Source organism: Amphiura filiformis, chromosome 7 (assembly GCF_039555335.1).
Source record: "Amphiura filiformis chromosome 7, Afil_fr2py, whole genome shotgun sequence".
Lineage (NCBI taxonomy): Eukaryota > Metazoa > Echinodermata > Ophiuroidea > Amphilepidida > Amphiuridae > Amphiura > Amphiura filiformis.
This window is the reverse complement of record NC_092634.1, coordinates 11,297,193-11,323,279: the sequence shown is the minus strand read 5'-3', so window position 1 is coordinate 11,323,279 and position 26,087 is coordinate 11,297,193. Positions and strand designations below refer to the sequence as shown.

The 26,087-nt window shown below is 36.3% G+C and overlaps 1 protein-coding gene across 3 annotated transcripts in view; it reads right to left on the bottom strand.

The window, feature by feature from the left end:
• Nucleotides 1–24,157, bottom strand: part of LOC140156742 (carbohydrate sulfotransferase 11-like) — a 29,344-nt gene extending 5,187 nt beyond the window's left edge. Inside the window, exons 1-3 of one of the 3 annotated variants that reach the window (XM_072179692.1) lie at nucleotides 23,989–24,157; nucleotides 2,883–3,083; nucleotides 529–571 (exon numbers count right to left, since the gene is read on the bottom strand). In XM_072179692.1, the coding sequence (XP_072035793.1) occupies nucleotides 529–571; nucleotides 2,883–3,061 (222 nt within the window). In that variant the 5' untranslated portion in view covers nucleotides 3,062–3,083; nucleotides 23,989–24,157. Of the gene's footprint in view, nucleotides 1–528; nucleotides 572–2,882; nucleotides 3,084–4,344; nucleotides 4,529–12,661; nucleotides 12,888–23,988 lie in introns of those variants that run through there. The other 2 variants (XM_072179690.1, XM_072179691.1) reach the window with 2 other exon arrangements.
• Between the last annotated feature and the right edge of the window lie 1,930 nt (nucleotides 24,158–26,087).

Here is a 26,087-nt window from a genome sequence, read left to right as displayed (position 1 = left end):
TCAAATAATTTAAATTCGCGGTATAATACATATTTTATGGCAAATGATTAAGTAAGTAAGTTGTATAAATTTAATAATATGTATACCTAAAGTGTATGTAGCTGGGATGAAACGCCATCCATATGAAAATTTGGACCTCCCCTCTGAAAAAAAATGTAGGTCTTCGAGGACTGTTAAATATCAAAAATATCAAAAAAAAATCTAATTTTAATAACCGCGAATTAAGAAAAATATATTTGATATCATCAGGACATTCCTCGTATTCAGAATACAATTCGATATGTCTGATGTGCTCTCAGGTCCAACAAAAACACCGTGCAAACATTGCTATCCGATTCCTTAACACATAAACAAAACCCCGAACAAAATACGGAAGTACGTGCATGTATGTTGAAAGGTTTCGCCTTCATTGGCTTTATTGAAACTCTATTAAGAGGTTATATTGAATGTGAAACTTGAAATACAGAATTGCACATTTCATTTAAACAATGAACTATAGGTCCTAACACTAAATTTGTGGTAACATACCAACGATACAGAAGTCTTGTCGATACATGGTGCTGCCACATAGCTGTGCATGGAAGAAAAATACCGAGTAATTAATAAGAAAGCAAGTCTGGTCGAGGCACGGTTAAGTGGGTAATTTCGTTTTAATATAGAGGCAATTATTAGACATATATTCAACGTCAAGGACAGTCGAGGAAATTGGTTTTATTTTACATACAAAGATTTTATTTTTTACATTGAAATAATTATGTATTATGTGCAATTATAATTTATTTGGGACCCATACGATATATATCATGTATATTGTATATAAAATTATAGGTAAGGGTTACATTATCAAAAATGCATATTCATAGACTTAGGAACCGTGGGGCTACGCAGGGGCTCGAATACCCGTCAGCCCCAATCAGGCCTGTACGCATGATTTTTTTTGGGGGGGGGGGTGCTGCTTTTGAAAAAGTGGACTTTTTTCCAAAGGGGGTGGGCGATTTTGTGAAAAGTGGACTTTTCCCCCCCAAATTTGGACCTTTTATGACCAAAAAACCGTAAAAAAACCTGATTTTCTTAAATTAAATTTTGGGACTTTTTGTATACTTTTGCAGATTTGGGGAGGTGCGGTCGCACCTCGCACCCCCCCTGCGTATGGGCCTGGCCCCAATAATTGTAATTCCAGGTGAAGTAGAAAAAATGTGATCAACTACCGGTCGATCTGGTGGCCTGGGGACAGCGAAGTCGTTCTGGTAGGGTTGGAGGGGGAGACAGTGGTTGGTTATACGTATGTAACGACGCATAACGTAACAAAATCTCATAACAATGTTACATACGTATATTATACGGATAACACGCCAAACCATTTCATCCGTCGTTGGGCTACTTCTTCCAGAATGGTCTTTGTTACGTTCAGACTGCGCACGATCTACTCGTTATCTTGTCCATTAGTGTAACACCAAAGATATACCCTAGTGAGCGCAGGTTAGGATATCGTTGATACAACGTCAGGTGTGCCCGTCAGGTGTGCCCATTGGGTATATATAAGACATCTCACTTCAAATGCTTTAAACTTTATTTGACCTGATTTACGCAAAGTCCAGGATACTTCCAAGGTTTGGCTCCATAGGCAATGTGGAGAATAAGGGCTCTGTAGATCCTCATTTTGAATGACCTTGAAATGTCTTGGTTCAACCAAATGGTGCTTTTACTCTTTGACGCTGTTTGACATCCATCTCTACTGATCACATTACTATCCAAAAAAGAATTTGTCAATTAGTGCATGTGCTGTAATACTATCACTTCGTATGGTTGCGTTTCATGCACCCCCCCCATTTACTGCAGGCTTTCGCCAATTCATTGATGACCATTTGGAGCTTTTCGAATACAAGGTTGTATTATCAGCATTGCGGATGTTGTTTTAGGTGATGGATTTTGAAGTGTCCGAGCGCGAGGTACCCCAAATGCAATGTTTGTTATACACGGCAAATTATTGAAAATGAGAGGGAAAGGTAGATACATTGATGAATTTTGATGATTTTAAGGCAGCATTTGATACCATCTGTCATGAAGCACGATCCATCGGAGCAGACAAAAATCTGGTTAACCTCATTGAAAGCCTGTACAAGCCAACCAACTGCTCGGTAATACTTAATGCAAGGTCACCAAGTGGTTTGAAGTAGTAGTTGGTGTTAGACAAGGATGCCTCCTCTCTCCAAACACATACCTCGAATTTGGGATGAAAGGTGTCCAATCCATGCAAATAGGCGACATGCACCCTTCTTGAATAACTGTCGGTATACTGGTGTGATGAGACGTATTTCAGGGAGCTTTCCCTTCTGACCAGGCTGAGTTTTTAATTTTCAGTAAGGACGGAAACCCGTCTGATTTCAAGGTTTCAGTAGCCACTTTGTCTCAACTAAATACTTTGTTTTTCAAGAAATCCTCTCGTATAAGTTCTAGGGGTGTCTAGTATCTGCAGGGTCCGTCCACAATGACATTCTACAACAAGGTTTCAGCAGCCACTTTGTCCCAACCAAATGCTTTGTTTTCCAAGGTCTCTTCCCCTTCGTATATTGTGAAAGTTATAAAAGGGTGTTTAGTATCTGCAGGGTCAGCCCACAATGACATTCTACAACAAGGTATCAGCAGCCACTTTGTCTCAACTAAATGCTTTTGTTTTTCAAGGCCTCCCCCGCATATTGTGAAAGTTATAGGGGTGTTCAGTATCTGCAGGGTCAGACCACAATGACATTCCACAACAAGGTTTCAGCAGCCACTTTGTCTCAACCAAATGTTTTTCAAGGTCACTTCCCCCTCATATATTGTGAAAGTAGGGGTGTATAGTATCTGCATGGTCTGATTACAATGCCATCCCGACAACTCACCTGTTTCCGACATTCTTCCACACATATTGCATAGCATCATCAGCACTGACAGCATAGTATGTGACTTGGCCAAACGGATCCTCGGAAGACCAAACCATGTACACCACACACAGCATCACGATCACAGAAGATAGGCAGAATGAGGTACATATCAAGCGCCGATTGTTGCCGCCCGTCATCGTATAATTCTTGTTTCATTGGCTGGAAAGAGTGAAACAAATTAACAGATTAAGTCATTTTTTGACGATTCAAATTGATTTCAAAGCAACTGTTGCATGTTGATCTGTGCATGTTGATATCAAAATTACCATAAACGTAATGCATCCATCCATGGTATGATTCTGAAATATTAATAAACTAGTCAAAACAACATGCATCTATCATGTATTAGATGCCTTTATTTCGCTGATTTGATTGTACGGGCCACGGGGTAATGATGTAATGAATAATAAATAAATAAATAGATAAATGTTGTACTGGTATTTTCCCATCAAAAACCTAACTTTAGCATTTACCCCCGAAAAACCTCTATTTTTAACGCACTTTGCCCATTAAAGAATTGAAATTGAAATTGAAATTGAAATTGAAATTGAAATTGAAATTGAAATTGAAATTGAAATTGAAATTGAAATTGAAATTGAAATTGAAATTAAAATTAAAATTTTTTGAATATGTAATATTGTCAAAAATATCATGATTTAACTCGTTTATGGATTTGAGGTCTTATAATTTTTGCCATAAATTTCCTAAATTAGTTGTTTAGAATTCATATAATTATGCTCGTTTATTTCGCATGCAATATAAAAATAAAGGGTTTGTCAGTAGGGATTGGAGATATGCCTAAACATAATTTATACATCACGTGTATGTATCACAAAATATGCCTATGCCTAGTCCGAATAATCAGACCCAGAACAAAATATTAATTTCTGACATGATCGTGTACTGGGTCTGAACTGTTTCCATATGAAATCTTGATGACAAATTGGACAATAGAAGCACATGGTTCTACGTGACAGCTTTTTAATCCCTATTCATGTTACGTGAATCACGCTATTGTGGACCATCCTTCTGATACTTGAGTGTTTGGACAAGCGGAACGGTCTTTTGTCTACCTCTCTGTTTGTAAACAAACCAGGAGGTCGAAATCGTCCTCCTTGCCGAATACGAAAGTCAGCGTAATAGTACGGCACTAATGCCCGGCCTACATGTAGTGTTACCATCTTGTTCAATCATTTCATGTAATTGTACATGTAGGCCAGCTTCTTCAATGTGGACATCGAAGCTGTACATGCCAATGATGTGAAACGCAAATTTATATACGAAGAACGTAGGTCTCTATCTCTATGTATTTCCATCAAAAGCCTACCGTTGCCCTGACCGTTGCCATGGCTGTAAATAGCAAAATGGTATTTAGTTACCATGATTCTAATAACAAATGTAATTAACAGAATGCACTCACCAAATATGTTTTCCGAGGAAATTTGTAAAAACGAGTCTCTTCTTCAGCTGGCATACATACTTAATAAATCAGTGACATAATCCTTTTGACATCCAGTTGGTAAGAGCAATAAATATAAATTTACAATGGATACAAATTATCGATTCCATCAGGGAAGTGCCATTCCATGAACGTAATGAGATTGTTTGAATAAATTATTGTAACAAAGAAGACAACAGATGCACTGATGACGACGTTAACAAATGCTGGTATTGATTGACCCACCGCTTTAATACCGATCAGATTTCAATAAAACGGAGATAAAAAATATTGAACTTAATAATTATGTTTAATGAGTGTCCTTTGCTAACACCATGAAAATATGCATGTTCACTACACGGCTACAATAACGCGGCAAATACATAATTCTGTAAATTCACAGCCATTTTCTCTCCAAAATATAGACTAAAATCCTTAATTCTTCGGATTCCCATGTAAAGGCCCATTCAGTGATTTGCTCATCCGGTCGATCGAAAAAATCATCAAAATTCAGATTTTGATACCTTTGTCATTGTCATAAATATGTAAACATATCCTGCTAGTGGTTCAGCCGAAAGCCGTGTATTTAAGACAAAAATAAAGAATTTACGTGAATCTGTAATTTAGATACTGACAGTAGGGGCCTATCTAAATTAGCTACATGTATTCGGATGGGGTTTCAACTTCGTTAATACTGCTGTTTTCGTTGTTTTTTTGCCAAATTTTTCATTTCAAAAATACCAAATGACAATTTGAATGATTTATCCTTCACTTTTAAGCAATTTATATACAATTTTAATTTTTTTACACTTTCGCTGGAGTCACTGAATGGGTCTTAATTAACGGTAATTTTCGCAATTTCCAGGAAAATCCCAGGAAAATCTGCTTTCGGCTAAAAGACCTTTATTCAAATTTACGGTCTGCAGGCAAACACATGGTTATATGCCTATGTATAGTCATGATAGTAGATTGTGATATAGTAGATCATGTAGATAGCGAAAGAGCGTTGGTATCATGTGTCAGCACGGTCAGGAAATGCACACCCGTCTACTATATTATCATTATCATAATCATTTCATAATCATAGTTCTGTAACCATGATAACATTTTCATAATTATTATGTGACGTGATCAAGCAAAATCAGTCGGAACTTGGAAATATTAAATTTTCAGTTTCTTATACATGTAGGATCGTAAATAACATTTGCAAACCTACATTTTGCAGAAACCCCCATCGAAATTAAACAACCAGTTCCAAAGATTTCAAAGAGTTTCCAAAACAACCGGAAGCAAAAGGAAATATTGCCTTTGTTTGGCTATATCTCGAAAGCAATATTTCCGAGTTCCGACTGATTTTGCTTGATCGCATCACATACAGTGTATAATTCATACTTTTAATGAGTTCTTTATTTAGGCTGAACAAACTTTTCCTGCAGTATAGGCCTATTATATACAGATGAATTGACTTGTGACATTGCCTAGGCGCGAGCATCATCATAATGTTTTTTGTCTGGCAGTATGTGCGCGAATTATTATTTTGATCAGGGCCCGTGGTTTTAAAACTACCGCCACATCGCAATTGAACAGTGTAGCGGTTGTCCGGGTATGCAGTTCGTTCAAGCATATCGACATACCAGTCCCTTGTTTTTGTTGATAAACATTGAGGTCAACGCATGTATTTGCCGTAGAAGCGACGTAATAATCGGATTAACTACCATAGCAATAGATGAATCGGACTCTGCATATAATGTGAAATGTCCATAGAATTACGATAAGCCTTTTTGAAATATGGCGGGCACAAAAGGAGAGGGCGTACTTTGAAATGAGTAATCTTTTGTCAGCTGAGAAGCATCATTACAAAAGATTACTCACTTCAAAGTACGTCCTCTCCTTTTGTGCCCGCCATATTTCAAAAAGGCTTATTCTGGTCTTTATAATGGTTATTCTTTGATAATCAATGGTGTGATGCAGAGTTACAGCGTACGTTTTCGTGCATTCAAAATTATTTTCACCTATCGCTATGGTATTTAATCCTGTTACATCACTATTTCTACAGCGAATACATTTTTTCTTCTTTTTTGATGAATTGTTTTTGTGCTGGTTTGGGTCTTTCCAAACCATGTCTTGTGTTTCGTGTTTCCATTCTTTGTGTGTTTTATGAATAATGAGTGAGTGATATATAATAAGGCCTACAATAAAAACAATATAAGGAATTATTCAATATTAACGCCTGGGGAGTGGAAGTTTTGACCAAAAATCAACAAAAAAAATCACTCCCTCGCGTCCGCTCAAACATGTCGGATTTTCCCTTGTTTCCCCCTTTTTTTCTCCGTTTAAAACCTAGCATTATTCCCACTAAAAAGCCTCATATCGGATTCCTCCCTTAAAACTCCCAATCCCCTGGCATAAAGATCGAACGGTCCCTAATAAACGCACGTGTTCTGGAAACATTACTGCTTCTTATTCTGTTTATACTAATCACTTTCGATGACGTCATATCTCTATCCCTACCTTTATCGTGAATTAAGTTATCCAACTTTAACTATGCCTTGCGCGAAGTAAATTAGCGGGGCTAAACTTTTCGAACAAATACAATACACTAGGACATATTATTACACGTAATACAATATTTGCCATTTGCGACATGCCTGGACATTGTGCAGATTTACAAAAACAAATGTTTCAACAGTTTAAATATATACGCATTATATCATCAAACGCAATCGTACAACTTCATTTTACTGGAACTCTACTATCACTAAGTACGCCACAGCCTTATCAACGAACTTATGCATATGCAAATGAGCCCAATTCTATACAAAATTGACACCACGCATGCGTCTAGCTCAGTGAAGAGGCCAGAGAGACAGTGTTTCTAAAAATAGTATATTAAAATGAATGTTTTTTTCCAAATTATCGTACACAAACTCAACGCATATACAACAACAATTTTACATAAGTCAATCTTGTTATACATAAAGCTACCAAACACAAAAACAATTTCCACAGTCACAATTATGTGTCAAATAATTATATTTTATCCCCAGCAAATTCCGTATTATATCCGCCTGCGGAAAAAATGCTGTTTTAAAGAAAACTAAAAACCACATTCTTGTGATTCCATTGAAATTAAGTTATGTGTAGTACTGATTTAAAAGCAACCCTTTGAACCCAATACAAAGTCTGTGAAATTCCAGAAGTTACGTATTAAATATGTGACACAATCTGATCATGCAGAACAAAGGAAGCATTTTTCACAATTCATTTCCCGGAGGGGGACACTCCTATTGTCGCCTGTACACCATCCGCGATAATCAACTTTTGAAAGCACCCTAAACAAGGATTTAACCCTTGGCGAACGACACCCTAAACAGGTAACACGCGCCTGTTTCACACCCTAAACAGGGATTTTATTCCTTGTATCAAATTTCATACCCTAAATTTCATTTCCGCGTATTAGCAATTGCAATTTTGCTACCTTTTCCCCCAATTTTTCATGTTTTTACACCCTAAACACGAAACGCGCGTATCGCGCCTACCCACAAAAGTACCCTTTTACGCGTTTTATTATTGCGGATGGTGTACATGCCACAATGGGAGTGACCCTACCGGGCAACCGCCATACTTCAATATGCTTGGTTCTAGAGTTCTGATGATTTGTAGTATCCATTTTCTTAAATGTTATTTTTTTTGGTTCTTACACCATATTTTTGCCTTGATCTCAATTACAAATTTGCCGGCTTGGGCCCTAAACCAGATATCACACATTGTTACAAAACATTCCAGCAACCTGTTATTTCAATTACTTGTCTTTATATGAATATACTAAAGTGAAGTCAAATAGGCCTACAGCATCTAACTCAATTCATACAAAATCTCAGTTTTGGTAGGCATTGAGTGTTAATGCTGTGCTGACCTTTCAATTAATATTAATTAACAACATTGACAACATTGAAGATAAACCTGGAGTGACAAAATCATTAAACGGAGACGAATATAACTATTCGTCTCAGATGTGACATGTTTTCATTCAAAGATTATTTATTCTATACAGTCTCTTAAGTTAAGTGCTTTCAGTGATCCCAGCGAAAGTACAAAGAAATTAAATTGTTTATAAATTATCTAAAAGTGAAGGATAAGTAATAAAATAGTCATTAGGTATTTTTGAAACGAAAAAACTGTGGCCCCATTCAAATCATGTCTTATTTTGTCTTAATTAATGGCTTTCAGCTGAATTACTATGTTAGCACATCTATGACAATGCAAAGGTACCAAAATCTGAATTTTGATGACTCACGATACGATCGTCCAAATGAGCAAATCGCCGAATGGGCCTTTAAAACCTGTTATCTTTAAATCAGTGGCTCCGGAACCGAGGCAAATCCATCATGTTTCCTTTAATCACTGCGTTGTCTTTTTTAAAGACATTTCTTGTTCTCTCTACATTCGAAAGTAGGCCTATGCCCAGATACCAATGCTGATCTTAAGGGATCTAGAATGAGCGTTTATGGCGTTTCGACAGTATTTTTTGTGGGACATGCGAGCACCTCAGACGTATATCGAATTGCATTCTGAATACGAAGCATGTCTTTCTGATATCAAATAATTTTCATTTTTTGAAATTCACGATATACGCCTAATACAAATTTTATGACAAATTATTATAATTTGCTATTTTTCAAATTTTTGATATATAACAGTCCTCGAAATAAATTTTATAAATCTAATGATATATTCTTAAAGTGTATGTAGCTGGGAGGAAAAGCCGACGATCAATTGAAAATTTTGACCTTTTATATTGAAGATATGGATTTTTTCCCAAAAGACCTATTTTTTTTTTGTGTTTTGGGAAAAAATCCATATCTTCAATACGAAAGGTCAAAATTTTCAATTGATCGTCGGCTTTTCATCCCACCTACATACACTTTAAGTATAAATCATCAGATTTATAAAGTTTACTTCAAGTACTGTTAAATATCAAAATATCAATTTTTAATGATTTGCCATAAAATGTGTATTACATTGCGAATTAAAAAAAAAAAAAATCAAAATTATTTGATATCAGAAGGACATTCTTCGAATTCAGAATGCAATTCGATATATCTGATGTGCTCTCATGTCCCACAATAAATACTATCCAAACGTTCATACCCCTTTCCTTAAATGCAGGTCAGAAAATTGTTAATATTCATTTTGGTAAATTTAATTATTTATATTAATTTTATTGAATTGAATTTGTATGTAAGTGTAAGTTTATTGAATTTACTTGAAATGTTTTATGGTTGTAGTGTTTTTGTAACATGACGTATTTCTGTTATATGTTGAAATGTATATTCTGTGGATTATAGGGGAAAATACCAAACTTTTTGATAATCATTTGCACCTCCATCGCATGGTATTTTTCTTAATACTCTTTTTATTCGTGTACAAATTGCACTAGGCCTATATAGAAACTACGAGAAACTATATAGAAACTCGTATGAACTAACTTTAAAAATGCATTTGTTTTCAAATACTTCAACGTAACAGTTGATCCTTATTTTGAACCAAAACATGTTACACATAGCTAACATAATAACGGCAAGATCGCCATGCATCAGTTCTATTAACCTCCTAACCTATTTTACTATTATGTAGGCCTATACATTGTAGCTAGGCAGGGGTACCACTACAGTAGGTACAGGGTGATGAATGATCTGTATCCAACTTTTTTGTCTGAATTTTAGAAAATACTAAATCAAATTTAACATATTCTCGTAATAGTGTTGTTTTATCGTTAACAGAAATTTTGAATTTGACCAATTGGTTATTTCAATCACGAGATATTTCAATATTTTAAGAAAGCTATCCATTTTCATACCAACACACAGAGCCGTCCGTCAATTGCTGCGATTCGTGGTGTCTCCAACGACACTTTGTCACGTCTTTAGCTTCTATTGTGGTATACCATTGAACAAACAGGTACTGCACCAATTGTATGCAATAAATCAAGATATTTTGGTTAAATTTCTATGATATACAATGCTAAATAAGCTGCCTTTATTGAAATGAATAGTGAAATCATTTTTATGTATCACATGGAAGTTGAACTAGTACGCAGATGAAAAGACGGTGATTTTATCATGCATTCGTACATGTGCAACTTAGTATTCGGGTTGCCTTTTTCAAATGATTGTGTTTTGTAAACTAAAAAATGTGCATTCTTCAAACTTTTACATACACTATATGTTCCCCTCCGAACCGACTTAAAAACTCATTTTTTGTGCTCAATGTACGTGTAGGTTAGTAGGTTTATTTCTGGCTATCAACTTGAACATATCTACGTGCAGTCAAGCCATTTTGTACATTCTGTTGATATTAAGGGCTGGGGTATGAACGTTTGGACAGTATTTATTTTGGGACATCAGAGCACATCAGACATATCGAATTGCATTCTGAATACGAAGAATGTCATTCTGATATCAAATAATTTTGATTTTTTGAAATTCGCAATTTAATACACATTTTATGGCAAATCATTAAAATTGATATTTTTGATATTTAACAGTACTTGAAGTAAACTTTATAAATCTGATGATTTATACTTAAAGTGTATGTAGGTGGGATGAAAAGCCGACGATCAATTGAAAATTTTGACCTTTCGTATTGAAGATATGGATTTTTTCCCAAAACACCAAAAAAAAAAATTAGGTCTTTTTGGAAAAAAAATCCATATCTTCAATATGAAAGGTCAACATTTTCAATTGACCTTCGGCTTTTCCTCCCTGCTACATACACTTTAAGAATATATCATTAGATTTATATAATTTACTTCGAGGACTGTTATATATCAAAAATTTGAAAAATATCAAATTTTTATATTTTGTCAAAAAAATTGGATTATATTGTGATTTTCAAAAATGAAAATTATTTGATATCAGAAAGACATGCTTCGTATTCAGAATGCAATTCGATAGGTCCGAGGTGCTCTCATGTCCCACAAAAAATACTGTCGAAACGCAATAAACGCTCATTTTAGATCCCTTAAGGATCCTACATGTAAAATTTTGTTTAACCAATTGTTAAAATCTTTATCATTTATGATTTATATAGGTGCGTTGTTTATTTTTCCTGTATATATTGTCTTGTATAGGACATCAAATATCAGAGGTTTATCACAAAATATTATTATGTAAAAGGTTGATGTTCTCTATAGACTCAATAATGTTAACAGAATAAAAAAAAAGCGCAATAAAGGGAAGATTACCAGCAAAATGTGAAGAGGCATTGATTGTTTGATTGATTGATTGATTGATTGGTTGATTTTATTTCAGTTAACAACATTATAAGATGAAAAATACAATATCGTACAGAAGCATGACATAATTTAAACATACTAGAAAATCAAATAAAAACATCAAAGCCCAGAGGCAAATTTACAACCAAATAAGATTTTTAGAATAAGTAATACTGCAATATTTTTTGCTGGATTCTCTGAACATAAAATGAAAATAAAAAGAACATTGTAGATTTGTCGATTCATACTTTTTATTCGACATCGAATATTCGATGCAACAAGTATCGTAAATTCAACATATTTCTATTCTTTTTCAATTTTAATGAAGATTATATCGTATATAGGCAAACAAAACAATCGACATAAAGTACTATTACAGGTTAAAGTATGCCTATCCCATAGGAAAAACCCAATAAAAAGCCAGTGGGTTTCTTTCACATACCGTACAAAATCCGCAATCACAACATTATGCCTTATATGTAATTCATAAAGGAAACAAATTCAAAGTGACCACAAAAACGAATAAAAACATCCGTTTCTCTACACGCGATATTCAAAATTCCCGGGCGCCGAAATTGTCGAGTGCAATGACGTCCCAGTAATACAATGAAGGTTGACGACAATTGAGCACAAACAACCATTACGTCATTGCACTTAGACAATTTCGGCGCGGGATTTTGAATATTGCGTGTTGAGAGCCGACTGTTTTTATGGTCAATTTTAGTTTGTTTATGTGATTCGTGCTTGATAATTATTTTTCTAACATATAAGGCATAATGTTATGATTGCCGGAGACTCCCTTTAAGTTATTTCTAATATTATTTCAGTTGTGGGTATGAAGCAGATTAGAATAACAAAATCAAATTTTGACTTAAATCGTAGGCCTACATTATTAATATGGCTTTAAACGTATACACATTTCCCGGTACATAATTGAAGTCAATGTTTCTGTTTAAATTCAGCATATAAAGAATAACAAGTATAGGCCTAAATGGTAGTAAAACAATAATGATCCTTACTCACATTGTATCGCCTTTTACGCGGTCTTTTCACCTCTTCCGTTAGCTTGAAAACCAGTAAACCACACTTAATAATTCATTGCAAGCTTCGATCAGAGCTGGATCGTACACGGAAGTAAGTTGTGTCTTAATTCTTCCATACTGAAAACTAATAATAATTGTCGACACAGATTCTTGTTCCAATAGGAAGTCAAGTTGTGACCCCGCAGTCGTGGTAACTTATGACACACGTGCGATCAGGGCCTATTTTAAGGAAAACAAGACCGGCTCAGCCCGCAGACGATGGAATGTTTTACTTTTGCCTCATCAGTGCCCAAACGGGCTGCACGTTAAAGGGGCGTGTTCCCTCTTGAGTTTCTGAGATTGTTATTTAAAGTCAAGCGTTAGAACCACACAATTAGGCGTTGTTTGACATTTTTTACCTCAGCAAATCATAATTTTTTTTAAAGGTATGCTCCCCCGGAATTCGGGAGATGGTGGGTCTTTAGGAGCTGACGGCGTACGGATAAAAGGGTGTTTAACGGGGTAAAAAAGGCAATTTTTGTAGTTTTTTTAAAATCAATTTTTGCCTGGTAGATGTAGCTGGCTAGCCAGGTAAAGCTGGTACCACTCTGACCCACTCCTATTACGCAACTGCTCGTCCCGAGGCTTTCCCATGAGGCCGTGTGTCCTGAACTCGCCACCCTTAGCGTTACATGACAAATATTATGAATTTTTACACCAACCGGGTTTCTAATTAGATTATCTCGACATCGACAATCATCAACCCTAAATTAGCAAAAGTATACATTTTTGGAAAGCTGAAGGCATAAGCAATTCAAATATATACATTTCAACTCATTATACAGGGTGACCTGCAAGTTATACAGGGTGGAATAAAAAAGATTTTGATAAAAAATGGGTCACTCAATGCATAGCTTATTACCAACTTACAGTAATAAACTGGAAGTAAACAACATTCATTTGGTTAGAGGATGTGGAGCGCCAACTGACTTTGGAAGAAATCAAAATCACAGCTGTTTGGTAATCTAGGAATATAGGGTGCCCCAAAGTATGTTAGATTTTTTTACAATTCAACATATTTTGAACCTAAACATTTTCCACCTTACCCATACAGAAAAAATATGTACATATTTAGATTCCTCATCAAATTTCCCTTCAGAAAATCTATACTTTGACTATGATAGGATAAGTAATTCAAATTTTACAGTAACTTTTAGATTTTGAAGACATATGCATTACTTACTACAGTGTTTAATATGACAACGGGTAGTTTTGTATGGAAAAGTTTGTATTTTCTAGACTAAACCAATCATAAATTATTAAAAACAATTAGTAGAATTGTTTAGCTGTAAGGCCATGAGTGTTTTAGATGCTAAATAGAGTCCAAATCCAATTTACAGCCTTTACAGAAGCAGATTACGCACTAAAAATACCAATTCCATAGAGTTTGTGTGTACCACATCCCCCACCACCACATCCCCCACCACCGCCACTCTGAATTCTATGAAGCACAGTGTCAGTATTAAAACAGTTCAAGTATTTCTTTTTACAGGGTTGAAAGTGCATTTTATTTAGCAATAAAATGAGACCACAAGCATGACAATACCTTCTTGCTTGACAGAGATATCATCATTTGTTTTGAGCCGACTTTGGCAAAATGTAACGTCGCCACCTTTTTTTGGTGGCGAGCTCAAAACACACGACCATGACTGACTGTTAGCTAGCCAGAATATATTTGAGTATGCCAGAAGCGTTGACATGTCAGGGGGATGATGCTAAATTCACGGTTTTTGGATTAGCAACGCAAACCTATAACGAATTTTGTTGGCTTGCTCTCAACAAAGTGAGGCATGGTATCGATCTGTTATGAATAATTCAACTCTTACTCGGTCCATGTGATTGAGGTCACCACATAAAGGTGTCCTAAGTTTAGCGAATAGAACCTGTTCAAGAGAGTAAAAATCGCCCTCTAGCACGGTCACGACGGCCGGAAGCGGGTCAACTATGATCCCATCAGGCAGCAGTGATTTGTTTTTCCAAGGAAATCTTCTAATTTGGTAAGGGAATATCTTTATAGTAATGGCGAAATTTAGGACTTTATATACGGTCAATAATGCGAAGGAAATGCATGACAGGTATAAGATATGAAATACAAGTGAGTATTTGAAGTCACAAAAACCTTTGACACCTCACGTGACCTTGCATCATGGCGCCGTATTTGTCTGTGTGTTCGTATTCGTGTCTTCGTGGGAAAGGAATACCAATCTACACTAATCAGATATAATGATATTTGGCTCCCGGCATGAATTATTGATCATAGGTAATGCTCCTGTCACACATTACCGGATCGGCCCTACGTACAAGAAACGGATGGTATTAGTAAATCCGTGGCTGTTCGTCAATGTTCATTTTCTTCATTTTCTTCATGTTCTTTTTATGTCCTGCTATCATCCACCAAATTCGTGGTGATGTTCGCTAATTACGTCGCATAGTGCAGTTATGCTGCACAGCAAACATGATTCGACCTTTGCAGTACTTAAACCTTTTTAACAGGAATTTACTCCAGCAAAATCAATCGATAAGGTCTAGTCCATCTTCCACATTGAATGATGGGCTGCACTTATGCCCAAATATGGCACTTGCCAATCAATAATCACCCACTTCAAATCCCCTGACGCTCTTCACTGACCAAAATTATGGACGGATATGGGAGTTGTTTTTGGTGTTATCTGTCATTTACATATCAGGGAGGTACGACCATTCGCAGATGCCCCACCTACTCAGTTTTTAGCCTACATGTAATGTATTCATTATTCTTGATTGACAGCAAGTACAAAAAATATCCGTCAAGTGGTTTAGCTGTAATGCCCTTCAGAAGAGAGCGGTAAGCAAGTGAGTGATAGTCAGTAAAAGATGCATTCGATTTACACAGAAAATTTTAGGCCGTGCCGTGCCCTTCCTTACTAAAACACCAAAGTGGAATATTTCCAAACATCTAAATTAGCTAAAATATTAGGATATGTTACAGGACTATATTTTCTAGAATTTCAAGGAGTACAGTACAACAAATATTGGCCGGTTAGATTTTACACAGTGACGTTAACTAGGCAATGCCCTATACCTATAACATACACTGTGTTGTAGAGGTCACACGTCAATGGTAAGAGCACTGTGCATTGTGTATAGGAAAATAGAGGAAAAGGTCCCAGGATAAGATTCCGCACAGATTCACCAAATGAAGTTGAGCTTGAAAATAACAACGTTAGCCAGGACACCGGGATCTCCACAAGGAAAGATGATAGAAACTGTAAAATAAACAATATTAAAATAAACAATATTGACTCTGACGATGTTTTAAAAACCTTTTCTAAGAAGGGTATTCACATTATCAATCTCAATGCCCGTTCTGTTTGTCCCAAAATGAGTGAATTGAAATTGATTGCATCCAATACTAGAGCCAAAATAATTACTGTCTGTGAAACATGGCTGGATGATTCAGTCACCGATAATGAAATCAACATTCCTAATTTCTCTGTTATCCGTAAGGACCGTAACAGAAATGGCGGCGGTACCTGCATCTACATTCATTCTGATTTGGCATTTAATCCCAGGCCTGATTTAGACATTCCCAAAATGGAAGCTATTTGGACTGAGATTTTGCTACCAAGATGCAAACCTTTTATTGTTGGTTCCTGTTACAGGCCTGAAAAGCATTCACAATTTATCAACAATCTTGAGAATGTCCTTTCAAAATTGCCTGCTGATTCTGAAGTGATTATTTTGGGTGATATGAACATGTGTGCTTTACGTAAAGACCGAGTATACACCAAATATGCTAACATGTTGCACTTGTTTGGACATAAACAACTTATTCATACCCCAACTAGAATCACCCCTACCACAAAGTCTGCTCTTGATCACATTATATGTAATTATGACAATGTAATCAGTCAATATGGTGTGGTAACAACTGGGTTAAGTGATCACTTTTTCACATACTGTACAAGGAAGTCATCCAAACCAACATTTAACGAGCATAAAAGAGTTAAAGTAAGATCTTTAAAGAATTACAGTAAGGAATCTTTCATTGATAAGTTGTCTGAATCTGACTGGTCTGAAATATTGTTATGTAACGATGTTGATAGAGCTTGGTCCATGTTTTGTAACATATTCTTGAACACTCTTGACTATGTTGCTCCTCTAAGGGAAGTTCGGATTAAACAACGCTCTGAACCATGGATGACAAGTGAGATTATTGATAACATCAGAGAAAGAGACTGTTTGCTTACAAAATTTAATAAAAACAAACATATGTCTGAGTATTATAAAGAGTACTGTAAGTTACGTAATAAAGTGCAAAGAGAGATACGATCTGCTAAACAACAGTACATGTTGCATAAGATTGAGGCAAATAAAAATGATTCTAAAAAGCTCTGGAAAAATCTCAAAGAGCTTGGGTACCAAAACAAAACAAAAGACTCAACCAATATGGTTTTAGATATTGATGGTAAAAAGTGTTTTGAGAACAAAGAAGTTGCTAATCATTTCAACAAATTCTTTACTGGAGTTGCTGCCAAACTTGTTGGTGAGCTACCTGAGCCAAGTGGTCTTTATGATGTTAACTCCAACAGGTTCCAAAGCTATTACAGTCATATCAGGAATGGATCCTTTGATCTCCATGAGGTCAGTGAGACCTTTGTCTATGATGAGCTAACCAATCTTAACATCGATAAAAGCACTGGCTTAGATGGCTTGCCGGCTCGTTTTCTGAAAGATGCTGCAGAAGTCATTAAAACTCCAATCACATCTATTATTAATCTCTCTATCAGGACTGAAGTGTTTCCAAGTGAAATGAAAATTGCCAAGGTCAAACCATTATATAAAAAGAAGAGCAGGTTGGAAGTAGGCAACTACAGACCTGTTAGTATTTTGTCTGTGGCCTCCAAAATTTTGGAGAAGGCAGTGTTTGTACAATTTAACAGGTATCTCACGGAAAATAACATCTTATTTAAATTTCAGTCAGGTTTTAGAGGTAAATATTCCACAGACACATGTCTTATATATCTTCAAGATCATATCAGAAACCAAATCAGTGCTGGTCTGTTTACTGGAATGGTGCTTCTTGACATCCAGAAAGCATTCGACAGTGTTAATCACTCTATTTTATGTCAAAAGCTTACTGCTCTGGGAATGAACTCCACTAAATGGTTTGAGTCATATCTGAATTGCAGATCTCAGATTGTTAATGTTAATGGCTCAGACTCCAACTTTATGGCTTTAACATGCGGAGTTCCACAGGGGAGTATCTTGGGTCCCATTTTGTTCCTTTGTTACGTGAACGACATGCCCAACTGTGTTGATTGTATGCTCCTTCAGTATGCAGACGATAGCGCTCTTTTGGTTTCTGATAAAGATCCGTTGAAAATTGGGCAGCAGCTTAGCAAAAATCTTGAAAGCTGTAACAAATGGCTCATAGATAACAAACTTTCTCTCCACATGGGTAAAACAGAACTCATTCTTTTTGGAACAAAACGTAAATTGAAGAATTGGCAAAATTATACCATTGAGTGTGAAGGGCAAACAATTCATGCTACTCCCTCAGTCAAATACTTAGGCCTTACTATTGACCAGTGCTTGAATGGTGACGAAATGGGTCTTGGTGTCATAAAAAAAGTAAATTCTAGACTCAAATTTCTTTACAGACAGGCGAAGTTTCTTGATCAAAATATCAAGAAAATTTTATGCTCTGCTCTTGTACTTTGTTTGTTTGATTACTCTATTTCTTCTTGGCATGCTGGCACACATAAGCAGATGAGTAAAAGCCTACAAATTGCTCAAAACAAAGTTATCAGATTTATTTTAAATAAGAATTGCATGTATCATATTACAGAAGATGATTTTAAAGATCTTAATTTCCTTAACATACAAAATAGGGCTAAACAACTCAGGTTGAACCATGTTTTTGATATTTTTAATGAAGTTGGCCCAGACTATCTTAGTTCAAATTTTACCAGAGTTTCAAACGTGCACCAATACAGTACTAGAAACAGTGCTCAAAATTTTCGTGTTCCAAAATCCACTACCATCACTTCTGGCTCTTTTTATTATAATGCCATTCAGGATTGGGCCAACTTACCAAGTGCAATCAAATCAATTTCTAATAAACCAAGTTTCAAAAGTCTGTAAAACTCATCTTTTTAACCAAATTTAGTTTCTAATGATTTTAATCATGTTTAAAGATTTTATTTTACTTTTAATATTCACTTGTATATATATATTTCTTTGTATGTTTTATATGTATGTATGCCTTTTGCCCTTCTATGTATAAAGGACCCCTTCGGAAATAAGCCTTTGGGCTTAAAGGGCTATCCTGTGATATCTCCTTGCCTTGTTTTTTGTGTATTATATGGTATTTATCTTAATGCATTTTATATCTATTTACCTTGTATTGTTGTATGTGCAATATGGAGATACCGAATAAAATCAAATCAAATCAAATCAAATCAAATAGACAGTAACTGCAGTATGGGCAGGTTTTGTGCATACACATAACTTGATGCGCCTGTCACACATCGCCGGATCGGCCCTACGTACCAGAAACGGATGGCATTTTAGTAAATCCGTTGTTGTTCTTTAAAATCATTTTATGCTTTTCCTCATCTTCCAAACAAATGCGTTTCGTGTTAGACGATGTTCGTTAAGTCTGTCGGCAAGTTTTGTGGTGCGGAAAACTTGAAACGAAGTTTGCCGAGTACACATTTTTGGTAGTTGTCCGATGTGTATTCGTATTGTCCTGTGCATATTTCCTGAGTTTGTTCGTTGTTCCTTTTTTATGTTGCATGTCTGCGAGAGGTTTCGCTGATGCGTTACTGGTAACTATGTATATTCTTTTTCAGTGATATTTTCATCACATACTCTTAGAAAGATGTTCTTTCAGACAAGAAACATCAATTTGAAACAGATCAACTGTGAGAAATTATTCTTTGAAATTGGGTAAAGTCGTGTTTGGACCACACTGTACTACTACTTTTTTACTTACTTTGACCGCAGAGCTTGCTATTCCTTGGCTTTCCTGTGAGAGCGCCGCCTCCTTGTTGTTTCCAAGCTGTTCTGCCTTGCTGATTGGGAGCTGGGAATCCTGTTGTATTTGGTCCTTCGAACGCAGTTGTGGACATACAGCCTCTCTTGATTGTTTGAAATCTTGGTGATAGATTTGGTTTAGTAATCTGTTGCAAGGCATCATCCCAATATGGCCAGACCACTTGGGACGTCGTTTGGACACGGCTTCTGTTATGTTGTTGTCCTATTATAAGCTTGGCACGAATCTCCCCATTTCTTATTCTATCTAATGATACATTAAGTATGGAGCGGAGACACCTTATCTCAAAAACTTGACTTGGTAGATCATGTGTGGGTCGGACTCTGTGTTATATGCTGCAATTGGTAGTATAAGTGCATTATAGGTTGTAGTTGGACCAGACTTTGTTTTAGTCGAGCAAAGGCCGACGCAGCAAGTCTGGTCTTCTCTTCACATCTTCCCCACTGAAGGAACACTGCTCTCCAGGAATACACACTTTTGAACTTTTTCACCTGGTGCAAAATTGAGGATGATATCTTGGGGTAATTTGTCTTATAATTTTACATTTAGTTTGATTAATCTCAAGTTCTTACGCTATTTGGCAACTATTTCTCTAATGCTTATAATTTTGAAAGAATAAATCTTTAAAAGGAAAAGGACTCAACAGTATCAAACAGTTGCTCGAAACATATTTTTGTAACGGATTTGTAGCTCCGTTTGCTGTGATGTACCAGACTTGCTGCGTCGGCCATTGCTCGGCTCAAGACACAGTCTGGTCCAACTACATTCTGACAAGATCTTTAAAGACCAGGATCTATAATGCCCTCACACTATATGAATTTTAACATACGGAGCAGAGTCTTTGACCCACACAAGATCTGTTAAGCACAAACTGGAAGTCTCCGCTTCATACTTGGTGCATCATTGAGATCAGAGATGGAAATAAGCTTAATATGACAACAACTATAACATAAGCCGTGTCCAAACGACGTCTCAAGTAGTTTGGCCATGTTGGGAGGATGCCTGGCAACAGATTACTAAACCAAATCTATCACAAGGATTTCACACAATCAAGAGAGGCCGTCCACCACTGCGTTGGAAGGACCAAGTACAACAGGATTCCCAGCTCCCAATCTACAAGGCAGAACAGCTTGCAAACAACAGACAGGAATGGGGGCAGTGCAGCGCTCTCACAGGAAAGCAAAGGAACAGCTTCAACGCCCATATATCAAGTGAAATAAAATAAAATAAAATAAAATGATAATAATAAAAAAAATTAGTAGTATAGCATCTCAACATCATTATTATTACTGATATTAAATTAGATTATTGAAAGGTCTAGACATAATATTGCAGCGCTTTGAATCCTCCGAGATCTGGTATAAGGTGCTATATATAACGGGTATTAAAGATTTATCAGAGCGATCAGGAGCAATTCCCATCAATATCTCGCTGTTGCATTCAGATCTGGAAAATATTACATCCTGCACTGTTTAGTAAATAAACAAGATCTCTACGTGAAAACATAAAACAAAATACAGACTAGATAATTTAACCTAGATTTCATAATGTAAGACAACACTGGCGTTATTACTTCCAACCAACGATGAATATGATATTATTCATTTCTTTTTCGGGCTATTCCAGTTGAAATCCATACACCCCCTATGGAAGACATGACCTTAATCTTCTACACAGGGAGTGTGAATTTCAAATGGGTTTAATAAATGGGTGGGAGATTAAGGTCATTTATTCCATAGGGGTTTGTATGGATTTTGACTGGAATGGCCCAAATTTGTTATCCTGGAAATACATAACATTTGCATGTGAAGAAATAGGACTACATGCCTGTACACCGCCTTTTATTGATTATTACAGGCTGTATGGAATTGAGTGACATACATTTGAGTTATATATGACTTCGATTTTTGTCTTGGTTTTATCATGTTTGTAGACTACCAAAAAGCATTTGACTCCATAGAGTATAAGGATATGTTTGATGCACCGAGGAAGATCGTTATAAATGACAGTTACATCTGCATCCAAGAAGATATCGTCACCCTCATAACCAAAGTGCCTAAGTCATTATTACATGTTTCTCATTTACAATTTTGATTTTCTGAGTAATAAACCCATAATTAATTAAAAAAATTCCAGCCGCATTCTTCATTAACTTGTGGAAATGATTAAAAGAGATGAATTCCATAAGTTAATGAAGAATGCGGCTGGAAATTTGATTAATTATGGGTTTATTACTCAGAAAATTAAAATTGCAAATGAGAAACATGTAATAATGACTTAGGCACTTTGGTTATGAGGGTGACGATATATACACAGATGCCATCGCCAAAATACACATAGATAATGATGTTTCCAAGGAGGTGAGAATAGAGAGAGAGAGAAAGAGTAGTGGGACAGAGAGATACATTATCACCAACGATTTTCACAGCAGCAGGTTTTCGGAGAGATGTTAACGGATCTTAGATTTGTATATGACATTGCCCTAACAACAACATCGGTGAAGGATATGAAAGATCAACTGCACAGCTTGTGCAAAGAAAGTATACATGTTGGACTGCAAATGCACAAAGGAAAAACACAGTTCATGACAAAATTTGAGACAAAAGAAACAATCGCAATAGCAAATCACCATAGCAAGAAAGTTGACAACTATAAGTACCGTACCTTGGACAGACCAAGAGATCCTAATCCGTGTAAAGGCAGGATGGAGACGCTTTGGTATGCATAAAGAACCCAGTGTTGACAGATAAAACATACCACTGTCATGAGGTGAAGAGTTAATGACCAGTGACTAACAACTATGACCTATGGTACAGAGACTTGGTCAACAACAAAAGAAATGGAACAGAAATTGGTAACAACACAGAGAGCTATCATGGCTATGGAAAGGAAAATGCTTCGCCTCTTATTGCGTGATAGAGTCATACTTACAGAAATCAGAAAAGTAACCCAAGTCAAGATATCTTGCAGAAGCTGAAGGTATGGGCAGGTCACTTATCAAGAACTGAGGATAACAGGTGGACGAAGAGACTTACAGAATGGCAGCCAAGGACTCGAAAGAGGAGAAGAGGAAGACAAAAAAAAGACGTTGGAGAGATGACATCACCACCTTTATGAGTACAACAGCTTGGGCATCAGCGGCTAGGAACAGAAGTAGATGGAAAATGCTGGAGGATGGCTTCCACAGCAGTGGGTGAAACAACCTGATGAATAAATGAACGAACGAATGAATGAATGAATGAATACATACTTGGACTAACGAGGATCTAGATTTAGATTGCAAATTATGAGATGTTGAACTTCCGACGGTTTGCTGATTGTTTGTTGTACATGTTTTAAATGATCTTCAAGGAGGAACTCGACAACAACCCAGATAGGAGAGGAGTACAGCTAGCTGCAGCTCGCACTATCCACGTCAAGCTGGCACACTGAATTTCTACAACCTTTGCATCATGCCATTTTGTAAAACTTGGTATTGACAATTCTTTTGGACGGTACAGTATTTGCTCTAGCCTTGGATAATGAAACTTATTCCAGCCATATTACTACTATTTTGATATGTTTTGAAATCCTATGTAACAAATGTCAATCATTAAGCATGCTAAGCCCCGATGTCAGTACGGTAGTACCGTACCATACTTTTAAGTGTTAATACACAATCATGTGATGCTGGTTATTCGGTCAGCTAGAGTATATTGCTCCTGATATCAATGACAGTACTGTGTTTACATGCTAAACATCTCATAACTAGTAAAGTACCTACAACACTTGGTATGTAACACTTTGCATCGTGGTATGAACCAATTTAGGATATCCTAACGTTGCCAGCTTTCCGTGACAATGAACCCTTGATGCTTCCTCTGTGTTGGTCAATTCAACTTTGCTATTGCGCCTAACATGTAAACCTATTAATTCTAGATCCCATTTAGAACCTTGGTATGGCTTCAGTTGTGAAATGCTTTCTCTATCTGGTAAAGTATCACCATTGGGTTTATCAATGTAGTGCTCTTCGTTAATAACGAAGTGAAGTTGGAAAAGTCGCTATGATATTTCGCCCGATTTCAGGTGAAAGGAACGTACACCTTTCAGCATAATTTCATAATTACCATGAACACACAAAATGTGACGCAATATTTTAATGCATCCAAAGTTCCAGGGAAATGGAGGTGTTATGAAACATAATCATGAGAATACCGTCTCAATACACCACTATGAAACAAAGTACTCACCCTGCTATTATTATGATGCTAATTACGGGCTAATTCTATTCAGCAACAGTACATCACTTGAGTCTAGTCGAAACGAAAAACAACATCTTCAATGGAAATATACTCCAACATATAGTGTGGAATTTGTCCTGTTGCCAAATCGTATAAACAGGTCAGATATTGATACACATAACCTGTGGAATATACAGGACTAAATGCAGTATAGATAAAATCCGTTCTGCATGGGTTGTCACCATGGTTTTAGGCATTGCCTAGTTATACACGGATAAACCATGATAACTATCTTTCGTTTTGTATAGGTCTATACAATATCCAACAGTTGACCTCCTTTTGCTCACAATACCATGAAGTCTGCCTTTTGTCGGGGTTGGGTCAATGAAACCCGAAGGCCGATTTAACCTTACTTCCAAGTTCACACAGAAAGTCAATTGGGCTCATTTTAAGGGGGTAGTACACCCCTGGCCAATGTTGTGCTTATTTTTGCATTTTTCTCAAAAATTATAGCACATTGGTGACAGGTAAGATATGTACATATATAATAGGGACAAGAACTACAACTACTGCACTGAAAACTCAAGGCAAGTAGTTATTGATTTATTGATCAAATATTGGTTTCCCCTCATTTTTGACTGTAACTCCACAACTGTTTTCTGTGCTGAAATATTTCCAGTGCAGTAGTTGTAGTCCTTGCCCCTATAATATACATATCTTACTTGTCACCAATGCGCAATAATTTTTGAGAAAAATGCAAAAATAGGCACAAAATTGGGCAGGGGTGTAGTACCCCCTTAAATACAGTCCGGGATTGTATGTTTGGCCAATGCTTTTGCCTATAAAACTGAGCTATAAAAACACAAATAGGGCCTACATTATATAATCACAGACATTTTTATTAATTCACGGTTGTTTGATGTTATCATTTATTAATATTTCTAACAAAACATTGTGTAATATCTTGAACAACTGCAACCATATGCTTGATCGGTACCTCTGGCGTCATAACAACATCATCCGCATCATAATTACCGCTCTGGAGAACAGCCAACTTTTTCTCAATAAACGTGTTCTCATCACGGCGGACATTGAAGGGTACCTTACTGCAGGGGGACGGTTCCCCTGACGTCATACCCACAGTTCAAAAACCCGATATTGTGTTAACGTTTCCGGAGGAGAAAAAATCATTCTGTTAGAACTCACCGTGCCTTTTGAAACGAACATTGATAAGTCTCACAAGCTTAAGGTTGACAGATATGCTTCCCTGGTAGGCGACATTTCTGACACTGGCTACAATTGCAGTTACATTCCATTCGAGGTTGGTTCAAGAGGTCTAATTACAAAATCGAACAAGACTCGTCTTAACCGCCTCCTGCATGTAGCCAAGTCGCACATCAAATACAAAGATCTGAGGAATGACATCTCCAAAATGGCTCTCACGTCTTCTTTTTCCATCTTCCAGGCAAGACATGAAAAAGAGTGGAATGTCAATATCCTCAGATAGCCTACCAGGGTGGCGTATCTGTCGCCTGATGATCAATGTCATTAATTTGTTGGTTAACCTTTTAAAAAAAAAATATATATTTATATTTTTTTGTATCTTTTTAGGTGTTTTAATGATTGTGTATGTGTAATTTGTATTTCGTTCACGCCATGCCTGGTGGTCAGTAAAGGCCCCAGTTGTCTTGGATGTTTGTTGGTTTCTTTATTCTTTTAAATTTGTATGTTTAAATTGCTTGAATAAAGATGATGGAATAATTCTAGACCTGAATAATACCAATAGCTATCACACTAATAAACTGTATACACGTATATTTTGTAACAGTTTTTAACATAGATTTTTGTTTCTGTATCAAATTATTCATGTTTTTCTGTTTTTTGTGGTCATTTTTATTCTATTAACTCTACATTTGTGTACAAATTGAGGGCGCTATTTACATATCTTTTAAATTTAAGTTATCCAAATAATATAATATAATAGGATATCCTCCTTATACCTTTACACAGTGTCATCGCCCCGGTATATTCATGGCAGAAATCCCAATGATGTTAGGTCGAATTCACTAGTTCTTCAATAGCCACGCACGGTCATTTTGTTACGACCT